The following is an 11,353-nucleotide window of genomic DNA, read 5'->3' as shown; positions in this document are numbered from 1 at the left end:
TGATGTCGATTTATGGATCGATCAGCAATCACAAATAATAATATGTTTATATTTGATTTATTTGAATATAGGTTTCAGAAGACGTCGTATAAGAAACAATTTAGAAATGAAAAGTTGTAACGAGAGGGAATTAAGAATAATCCTTATTGATCGCGAAATTGGGTTACAAGTGGACGAAGTACCGAGCTCTAGTAGGCGAACTCAACACTGAAAGTAAAATGGATATATAATAATTGAAAGATGAAAATCGTAAGTTTGCGTGTGCGAATCGACGTCTGATCTTCTATTTATAGACGAGGCGGAGCTTCTTCGCTGAAGACACGTGCTCCTTAACCCGCCCTCCTCGTCAGGGCTGAAGTCGTCTCAGATCCGGTCTTCGCGGCGTGGTCTCCTCTTTGACTGACCGATTTTTCTGGCCAGGCGGACGCGGTCGAGCTGGAAAGTGTGATTGGGCTTGGGCCGATCTGGTCGAGATCGAACTAGGCCCAGAATTGATTCCGCGAGCCGATCTACAAAATGGATACTGGGCTTTGGCGGGCTAAAGCCCATCCGAGATAAATATTTTAAATAATTGATTTTTAACCCCCATAATATTCTATATTAATTACCTAATTAATATATTATAAAGTGAGAAGTATATAAATATCATATATGAGTTGGATATTTTATTTATTAAAATATCTTAAAAATATTTCATTTATTCTATTCATAGATTCTATTCATAGAATAAATCTCTCACATTAATTAGAATAAGATCAAAGGAAATCAAGTAAGTGCATAATCTATTTTGGGTAAGGTAGAAAGCTATAAATAGGGGACTTGGGGTAGAGGAAAATTCACTCAATTAGCCCCGAATATTTTGAAAATATTTAGAATATTTTGAAAATATTTACCGCGGAGAATTCGAACTATCTCGAATTTATGAGGGGAAATCAAATATTTTATGACACGTAACATCGCGTGGAGACGCGTTTGTTTTACACGTGGCGCGATATGATTGCACTTCATAAGTCGAAGTCGAAGAGTCAGGGCGTCTGTTGATATCTTTGAAGATATCAAGGGAATATTTTCGATTTGATTTGGTTTTATTCGAAATCATTAGATTCTCACGGGATTTGGTTAAAGATAAAATGTATAAATAAGCGCGCCGAAGAATCACTTCTTCTCATTTATATTCTCGTCATTTGCGGTAAAAAGTAACTCTTTCTTCTTATCTCTCTTTATTTCGAACTCGAGTTTTCTCTCTAAGTTCTTTGAATTTGTTTAGACTTCGGCTATTTCTCACTCTCAGTTCGACTAGCGAACTCAAACGAGTTCATATCTTTAAACACTTCGTCCTTAGTTTTTAGATGTCGAGCTCAGGACTTCGTCCGTCAGGGTCTCAGCCCTTAGGAAATGAAGACATTCTTTTACCCTCTACCGTGACCTCGGCCGATCTTAGTGGAATCTGCAAAAAATATCAAATCCCCCCAGAAATTAAAATCCTTCTTCCCCCTCCCGGAGCCACTGCCGACACCGTCGTGGAGGGCTTTTGTTGTGTCTATTAAATTTGGTTAGAGAAGTGTGAACTAAGATTTTCTATCCACCATCTCTTGTTCGACTTCGTCTAGACTCTAGGGTTGACCCTACCCCAGATGTGTCCGAATTTCGTCAGGATGGTGATGGGTCTAATAGTTGTGGCCCATGAAGAAAGAGTCAAAATCACATTGATGGATTTAGTCCGTCTCTGTGTTGTCAATACAAACCTGAAACACGATCCAAAGTATTTCTATCTTTCGAGGGCTGCAGGCAAGGGAGTGATCTCGGGCCTGCCTTCGAAAGACAAATTTTGGGGGAGGCGATATTTTTACTTCGCCGTTAACGAGCATTCCATCGGGGATCGAGCTCGTTCTTTCTCGTCAAAGTGGGCGAGCTCGCCGAGTATGGTCGATAATTTATTTTATTTTATTATTATTTATCTTTTTGGGTTAGCGAAGTAGACTAACGTTTATCTATTTTATTTTACAGAAAAGATCAGGGCGCCTTCTCAAGGAATAGAATTCGCCGAGAAGCTAACGAAATTACAGTAGGGCGATGTAGAGTGGTCGAGCTTCACACGTTATAGGTTTATTTCGGATAGACTTTGGCCACGTTCGCCGACTACTTTAGAAGGAGATTTTGAAGAAGGTCGGTTCGACAAACGTCGACTTCGTCTTCTTTGTTTTTTTTACTATCAATTGTATAAGATGTTTTACTGTCTTTTCTCCCCTTTATTTTAGACGTAGGGGACAACATGAACACCTCGGTTAGTGCTCGCGAGGCGAGGAAAAATAAGAAGGGGGTCATGGCCTCTACCTCGACTCCGGCACCATCGGTGCCCATTAATGATCCTTAGGTCGAAGTGATGGGGGTCAGGATGGCGTTTTTGATCCCGGTAATCCCGATGAATTCAGGCGAATTGCCTGAGACGACTGTGACCTCGCCCGAGGTCGTTTTGGAGGCCGAAGCTCCCGATTCTGTTGCTCTAGTCGTCGAGGAGGGGCGCGCCAATGAAAGCGCCGAGGTTGTGGCGGCGCCTAAGAAGCGTAAGATGCCAGCGGGCTGAATTCCTGAGGGCGAAGTGCCCGAGGAAGGAGAGAAGAGGAGGAAAAAGAAGAGGGACCAGGTCCCGTAACTTCCCGAAGGTGGCGAGAAGGAGCCTTCTACCGAAGCCCCCGTGGCCACAGCGGCCCGGGGTAACAAAGGCAAGGCCGTTGCCGAGGGAAGTAGAGCCTCGCAGAGCAGTGGCCGAGATGGGACCACTCCGGCTTCTTCTTGAAAGAAGAAGCATGTCGTCAATTTTCACTATGCACAAGACCACATTTTGTGCGACGAAATTTACTCCTCGGCCGGGTTTCTGCGCCAGCTTACTTGGTCTGAGATGGCGCTCTCGAAGGTGCCTGAGCTCGCTGAGTCGGATTGGTACCAGATGATGGCTTCGACCATTACAGCGGTAAGCGTTATATATCATTGTTAGACTACTACTATTTTTTTTATAGTCGACCTGTTGTACTTGTAAAAAAATTTAGGGGATTTATTGAGGTCGAGCTAACGAAATTTTTTGTTTTCAGCTATCGACCTAACTGAACAGAGGCGTTTTTCGCTATGAGAAGCGCCTTCGTGACGCTAAGGCTGAGCTAGAGAAGTTGGCCGAGGTTCGGAAAAAGATGGAGAATCTTCAGACCGAGCTCCAGGGCATGAACGAGAAGACCGCCACCTATCAGGACGATCTCTTGGTCAAGGACGCCCTACTAAAAAAGCCGAAGCAGAGGGGCGACGATCTCTTCGCCAAGGCCCATTACCTCTCTGTGGATCTTGACGACAAGAAGACCAAGATCCAGAAGTGGGGCGCTTATGCGGACGGGCTGAGGAGAGAGAAGGAAAAGTTGGCGGTCGACCTGGCAGATCGGGACAAAGAACTAAAGGACGCTCTCGAGGAGCTCGCTCAGACGAAGAGGACGGCGAAGGCGGAACAAGATCGGGCCGTGCATGGGACGAAGAAAGCGACTTCGCTGAGATACAGAGAACACATTCTCAAGTATCGTGCTCAGAAAGAAAAGACAGACGAGGCCATCCTTGTCCTGAATAAACTTGAGCAGTGCCGGGGAAATAAGGAGCCGATCTCGGAGGCTTTGAAGGGTGAGATCTCGGACTGGGTGGGCGAAATGAAGGATACTGAGGATGATATCGCCCAGTTCGAGGCCGACTACGCGGCCATCGCCATCCCCGAGGTCGAGGACGTCCCTTTCACTCCCTACTCGGACCGATCTCCTGCCGATGCCTCCGCAACCAAAGAGGAAACCGCCGTCATTGATGAGCATGGCCCCATGCTCAATCAGACTGACGAGGTCTTGAACTCTATTCTCGAGGAGAGCGAGAATGTGGCGACATTTACGCCTACTCCCGAGCGGACAGGTGCCGAGGTCCAGCCCCAAGACCAAGTCTAAGCTCTTCTTTTTGCTAGCAAGGGATCTACTTTTTTTTGTTCCTAGGGCCCGTTTGTTTTGGACGAAGTTTTATTCATTTTGAGACAATTATAGGGGGCTTCGGTACCCCTATTCTATTTGGATTATTTTTATTATTTTATGCAATACAATTTCATTTCTTAAAATTTGCCAAGTCTTGTAGCTCGCCAAATTTTCCTATGAATGCATGAATGTTTTTATATTTTTTCGACATTCAGTTCGTCCATCCGATCTGAGAGTGTTCACCGTATTATTTAGTTCGATCTCGAGATAACTAAGACTTGCAAAATCTGTTAAGTCTTTTAGACCGCCGATAATCGATCCAAAATGTTTCCCTAATGATTTGATGCTGAAGTCGTATATGAAATTTTTTTTTAAAAGAATTCGCTAAGTCGTTTAGGTCGTCGAAAATCTAAAAAGTTTCCCTTAGGCCGACGTCTCGTAATGGCTTTATGTTAAAAATCTGTCAAGTCATTTGGATCGCCGCTGATCCGAAACATTACCCTTTAGATTTAAAACCGAAGTAAACAGATGAATTTAATCAAGGTTCTGTTAAGTCTTTTAGATCGTCAAAGATCTAAAAAGTTTCCCTCAAGATTCATGGACGAGGTGGACCTTTTGGAGTGCGACCTCTAATTCAGATGACGCTGTGAGATTTCGGATCTCGCCAGAGACGTCGTGAGGTATTTGCATTGTCAGCCTTATCCGGGGTCGGGATTGTTGGACGCGGTGCGAGCTCCATAGCTCAAAGGCATTTCTTTATATTTTCTCTTCTTTCACATCCCTTTTTTTGCGAAAAGGAAGGTTAGGGGTTTTAAGAGGTTGGGGACTGCGCCTCCCTCAAGGGAAGACTGCCTACGTACCCTTATGCAGAGATCAAATCTGACGTAGTTCAGTTCTTACTGTGTTAGCAGTAATATTTTTTAAGATTCGAGATGTTCAATGATCTCAAAACGGGGACTCTATTGAACGTTTCAAGTTCATACACCCCGGGGTGTGCTACCTTGGTGACCCTGTAGGGGCCTTCCCATTTCGCACCAAGTTTTCCGGCGTTTGCCTCGGCAGTATTTTGGAAGACTTTTCGGAGGACCAAGTCCCCTACATCAAATCTTCTCGCGTTAACTTCTTTATTGTAGAATCTGGCAATGGATTGCCTATAGTGGGACAGCCGTACCAGGGCCGAATCCTGCTTTTCTTCTACAAGATCCAAGGTGTCGCATAGTGACTCGTCATTTTTTGGTTCATCCTTCGATGCTTACATCACCCTAAGGGTTTGCACTTGGTGTTCGATTAGGATGAATGATTCGACTCCATGGACCAGGGAAAATGGAGTTTCCCCTGTCAGCCTTCGCGGACTAGTTCGGTAGGCCCAGAGCACCCTGGGTAGCTCTTCTGCCCACCGTCCTTTCTTAGCGTCGAGCCTTTTCCTTATGGAATCTACTATGGTCTTATTCGCGGCTTCTGCGTGTCCATTCCCTTGAGGGTATCGTGGTGTTGACATCCTCACCTCAATGTTATTGCGGAAGCAAAAATTCCTGAATTGTTTTTATATGAACTGTGACCCGTTGTTCGTTATGATCTCGTGTGGAATTCCATGCCGACAGATTATATTTTTCCAAATGAATGTTGTGACATCGACATCTTTTATCAAGACGACTTCAGTCGCGGCGGGACCTTCTCTCGGGAGTTCGACAATGAAGTATTACAAAACTTGCGATTTTGCGGATGTCTTCATTCGATACTCAATATCGTAGTCGCTCAGTTCTACGGCCCACTTAGTCAATCTTCCCGATTGGTTGGGGCTGTGTAGAAAACTTCTCAGCGGATGCGTCGTCATCACTATTATGGCGTGAGATTGGAAATATGGTCGAAGTTTCCGCGCGGCGGAAACGACGGCCAGAGCCAACTTCTCCATAACAGGGTATTGGGTTTCGGCATCGACTAGTGACTTGCTCGTATAAAATATTGGTCGTTGGTCCCCTTGTTCTTCTCTGACGAGTACTCCACTAACGGCCGCCTGGGATACGGCGACGTATAGGTAGAGTGGCTCTCCCGCAACGATGGCCAGAGCCAACTTCTCCATAACAGGGTATCGGGTTTCGGCATCGACTAGCGACTTGCTCGTATAAAATATTGGTCGTTGGTCCCCTTGTTCTTCTCTGACGAGTACTCCACTAACGGCCGCCTGGGATACGGCGACGTATAGGTAGAGTGGCTCTCCCGCAACGGGTTTCGCCAAGATCGGTTGTGTCGATAGATACTCTTTCAATTTTTTGAATGCCTCCTCGCACTTGTCATTAATTCGAGCTTCTTGTTTCCTTTAAGAAGCCAGTAGAAAGGGAGACATTCGTCCGTGGACTGAGATATGAAGCGGTTAAGGGCAGCAATGTGTCCCGTCAACCTTTGAACTTCACGCCTATTACGGGGTGAAGGCATTTCTCGCAAGGCGTGTAGTTGATCCGGATTAGCCTCAATTCCTCGTTGGGTAACCAAATATCCAAGGAATTTACCAGATGAAACTCCAAATGAACATTTGCTGGGGTTGAGTTTCATTTGGTACTTGTTCAATACCTCGAAACACTCCTCCAAATGCCCTATATGATCGTTTTACCTTACAGACTTTACGAGCATGTCGTCGATATATACTTCCATCCTTTTTCCTATCTTCTCTTTGAACATTTCGTTGACTAACCTTTGGTAGGTGGCGCCAACGTTTTTTAGTCCAAAGAGAATGACCTTGTAGCAATACATGCCTCGGTCGGTGATGAAAGTTGTCTTTTCTTTATCATCTGGATGGATCAGGATTTGATTATATCCTTGAGAATGCGTCCATGAATGAAAAGATCTTATGTCCCACGGTTGCTTCGACCAGCTGGTCGATATGAGGCAACAGGAAGCTGTCCTTGGGGCATGCTTTATTCAGATCAGTGAAATCAACGCATACCCTCCATTTTCCATTCTTTTTCTTCACGACGACAGTGTTTGCCGGCCAATCCGGATATTTTACTTCACGGATTGAATCTGCATTGAGCAGTCTTTCGACCTCGTCGTTGACAACCATTGCCCTGTCGGGACCGAGCTTTTGTCTTTTTTGTTTTACGGATTTAAAACTAGGATCGACGTTAAGTTGGTGAGACGTAATGTTGATGCTTATGCCTGCCATATCTTCGGTTGTTCAGGCGAATGTGGACTTGTTACGTTTTAAGAAACAAATAAGCTCTCGCCTGATACTACCTTTAACCTCGGCCTCGATTCCGATGCGCTTTGAAGAATCGGAGCCATCGAGCTGCACTTGGACTGTCATCTCAGTACTCGGCGCATCGAGGGAGTCAGGTTCTTCCAGTTCAGCAACCTTCTCAGCCGACTCCACGTTCATTAATTGCTATTGTTCCTCTTTAGCCCCTTTAACGCAATGTCTGTGACTAGTGAGATAGCAACTGCGGGATGTCGTCTGATTGCCTCGGATCTCTTTTACCCTTTCAGGCGTAGGGAAACGAATACATTGATGAAAGGTTTAGGGCACAGCCCTCCTCCTATGTATCCATGGTCTTCCCAAAATGATATTGTCGAGGGAGAGACAATTTAGTACTTGGAACTCTACTATCTTATTGATTCCATTCGTTTTTACGGGCAACTTGATCGTTCCCAAGGATGGAGTAGTTGACCCATTGAAACCTGTCAATTGGGTTTGTTCTCTCTGTTGTCAATGGTGCCCACAAGAAGAGTGGTAGTCTTTATTTTGAACATTTGATGTAATAAAGTCTCATGAAGACTCTTGCTTGTAATTGCCTATTCATTCATTAATAAAGTTGAAACGTTCATTCAATCTTCCATGTCTGAAGCTTTATGATAAAACCATAGTCTTTTAGTCCATAAACAAACTTAACAACTTACGAAGAGACAAATGTAGATTTGCATGAACAAACTCTTCGTAGTTTGCTTAAAACGATATATTCGCAATCTTAGGGTCAAAGGACTATTGACCTCAGTATGATTGTTAGAAGAATCTATGATGTCTGGTTATGAGGCATTGAGAGTTAGGAACTCTATAGTTCTTCTAGGTATCTTCCGAAGGTACTGAATTGACCAGTGCACTTCTAGAGACAAGATAAGAACAAACCATTTAACCTCTTATGTCTCGAAGTCACTATGTATGAATTGCATCATGCTTACCTTAATCCTGAAATGAGACATGCCATTTCACACCTTAGTATTCTCATTTGAGAAAGTCAAAGTTCGGACTCACTATGTGATTCCGAACAAGGCCTATTGGTGAAGTACTAAGTTGTGAGTCTGTCATGAGTAACTTTGTGAAGTTCTCATAGATATGGAATTCATGTACAAGATTGCTGAAATGCAATGTATGTCACCTCATGCTTTGTTCCTTGGAGTGTGAATAAATGAACTGGCCAGTGTCCAAATTGAGTCTTGACTCTTTTGGATGAAACAATGTGACTTGTTAGCTCCTCGTCAATACATTGTTTCTAACTTATTCACAAGCGACAAAGGAGTTGAGGAAATAACAGCTAGAAGGGTAAAATGGTAATTTAGTAAATCCCGACTAGCTGATGACATTCATGAAGGGTAAACATAGATAATATTCAGTGGATCCGCTCATCATAATTAGGTCGAATTCTTGAGTAGAAAATAAATTCATTTGAACCGAGAGATTTTCAGTGTCAGCTCTTTAGTGGAGTCAGTTGGCATTAAGCTAAACTTGGAAAAGGTTTGTGAACTTTTGAGTCCAAGTGTTTAGCTAAAGCTTTGTTCATTTGGATCCATGAGGTCACTGTCACGAATCACATCGATAGGAATAGTTAAACTGGAAGCTAAGCCAAAACAAGAACGAAAATAGTTAAAAGGGTATTTTTGTCTTTTGAGACAAAGGATGAAATGAATGTCAATAAATTTTTTTGACAAGGTCATTTTGTGACATGTTTCACTCGGCCATGACTTGATCATTGGGCCTTGTGAATTAATTTCGTTTCATGAGAATTTTATTGAAAATTCTTAATGGGCCTTTCTCATGTTGTCATGAACAAATGAAGAAGCTTCTAGAAGCTCCTTCTAGAGAGACTTGGGCGCCTACCCTAATAGAGAAATAGGAGAGTTTATTTTGTGCATAAATGTATTTAGATACTTGCCAAAAGAAAAAGAGGAAACAAATTTGCATAAGGATGCACAAGGGAATCGGCCACATTGAGAGACAAGGCAAGCCTTGAACAAAATAGGAAACAAATCAAGGCTTCTAGAAGCCCTAGCTTGGCCGAGTATCTCAAAGGGAAAAAAGAGGAAATTGCTCATGAATATGTGATATTCTATAAAAGAGGAAACTACCTTATTGAAGGTGAGACCTCTCCTATAAATAGGAGCCTCATTTCCTCACAATTCATTCATCCAAGTTTAAGAGATTTGAGAGACTCTCTCTCTAGAACTTGGCCGAAGTCCTCTTCTCTCTCTCTCTAGTTTATTTTCGGTTTTCTCTTGTCTTGGCACCTAGGTCCTCACTCGACCTAGTCTTTAGCTCTGCGACTTTGAGACTCGTTCTTAAGTCGTAGTGTTTAAAAGTGCCCACTCACGGATTCCTTCTTTTCGAGTGATTTAGTGATAGAAACTTTCGTGGTTGCTCGAGTTGCCGAGGAAAGAAAGAGAGACGTGCTGCGAGGGGAAACGAGCGTTGCGACTTTCCAAAAGCTTCTACAAGGTTCAAGCTTCAAGAAAGGTTAGTAACTTTAATAAGCTCATATTAGTTTTTATTTACATGCACATGCTCTTGTCTAGGTTAGTAAAACTAGTTTTACTTAAAAAGAAAATTTTTAAAATTCCGCCGCTTAACGAAGCGTTAATCTTTTTCTTAAACCCTAGATCGATTCCAACAAATGGTATCAGAGCTATGGTCAAAGGAATGCATGTGCATGTTTTTAAATTATGAGCTTGAAAATCGTTTTCGAAAGTTTACTAATTTTGTGACAAGTTAGAATTGTAATCTTAGATTTTTTTAATTTATTGCTCATGCCTTTAAATTAAAAACCATGTTGATTTTCTATGAGTTTGGGATGATGTTAAAACACATTAGAATCAGTTCTAAAAGTTTTTAATTTTTTATATTGAAAAACGTGTTTTAAAGGTTTGAGATTTTTCGAGTAAATTTTGTGACTAGTTTTATTTTCTTGCTAGTTTCGTTTATTTACTTGAATCGTTTTATGCATGTTGTTATTTCTTTTATTCTATGTTATTACCCTGCTAATAAAACACAAATAAAAGCTTTAAACAACTTCATAAAACGTTCCGTTACACTCGATTCTTTTTCGCACCTAAAAGGACAAAGCTTTAATTTATTTCTTTTTCTTCGAGCTGGAATGTAAACCTGCATTAAAAGCGGAATAACTCTCTGCTCAGAAATCGAAATTTAATGATTCTTGAATCAAATTAAAGCTTTGTCTGTCCTCTGTCCAATTCCACCGGTTTCGGCTCAAAAGGACATCGGAGCCGCCAGTTATGGCGATTTTACTCCGAGGTGCGCGGCTGTCTGAAACTCCAGTTTTTTTTAGAAATCCGGATTTTCAAACCCCACTACCATGAGTTATAGAACTCTAATGAGAAAACTTTCTTGAGCAAAAATGTTTTTCATATGATTATAAACATGATGTGTAAGATTAAAATGTTTTGATTTTTGAAAGTTTAATTGAAATTGAATTTTTACAAAACTAGTTTGAATTTTGAAAAACCGTTTTCACTTTCAAACTTGAAAATATTTTGTCATCCAAATCAAATAAGTTTTCAAAATGTTTTCAAAACTATATCTATATCACATATGTTCAAAATCTATATGCTCTTGAAATTTTGAGTGGGAGGTCTCTTTGTAGACAAAACCGAAAAATAAAAAGATGTGTAATCTCAAACTTTCAAGTGTTCGAGTGAGTTGAAGTTCACACTTCCCTCACGCACTTTCCCGAAATAGAAAATAAGAAAAGATCGAGTATGTCCCTTGTGCCTTTATGCACTAATACTGCTCTGAACATGTCGATCTAGGATTCTCTTCTAGTTGTCCGCTCTGTCGCTCTCTAACTAGGAAATTTGTTTCCGAACTTATAAGAGTCGATGAACCAACTCCAAAAACTAAGTGGGAGGGTTATACTCGTTGTTTGTAACCCGCGATCCCCAACACTAATGAAAGATGCAATAACGTGGGACTAAGAGCCACTCTTGCGACCCTCACTTAAATGTGAGTACTCCAAGGCGTTATTGCTTCGATCATTGCTCAATGAGCTACGTCCGAGAGTGATGCAATGATGGCAAGGCCTCCCCTTGGGGGATTGTTTTTCAAAGCTGATCTTTTGGACTAAGTGGTTGGTTGCACACTTAGGCTC

General features: G+C 42.2%; 1 protein-coding gene across 1 annotated transcript; it reads right to left on the bottom strand.

Annotated features, from left to right (window-relative positions):
- Positions 1-4,890: 4,890 nt before the first annotated feature.
- Positions 4,891-5,484, bottom strand: LOC149402100 (uncharacterized). Its single transcript, XM_089608239.1, has 2 exons — positions 5,243-5,484; positions 4,891-5,137 (listed from the first exon to the last, which is right to left on the bottom strand). Exons 1-2 carry the CDS (start codon positions 5,482-5,484, stop codon positions 4,891-4,893), a joined length of 489 nt encoding a protein of 162 aa, XP_089464365.1.
- Positions 5,485-11,353: the final 5,869 nt, after the last annotated feature.

Source organism: Urtica dioica, chromosome 3 (assembly GCF_054948205.1).
Source record: "Urtica dioica subsp. dioica isolate 48M chromosome 3, U.dioica_male_clone48M_v1_H2, whole genome shotgun sequence".
NCBI classification, from domain to species: domain Eukaryota; kingdom Viridiplantae; phylum Streptophyta; class Magnoliopsida; order Rosales; family Urticaceae; genus Urtica; species Urtica dioica.
The sequence above is the reverse complement of the archived record's forward strand: the minus strand, read 5'-3'. Positions and strand labels throughout refer to the sequence as shown.

Coding starts and splice junctions, on each gene's coding strand:
- LOC149402100 (XM_089608239.1), bottom strand. CDS start 5,484: ATGTCAACACCACGATACCCTCAAGGGAATGGACACGCAGAAGCCGCG. Junction 5,138..5,242: donor GTGCAAACCCTTAGGGTGAT/GTAAGCATCGAA, acceptor GTCCCACTATAG/GCAATCCATTGCCAGATTCT.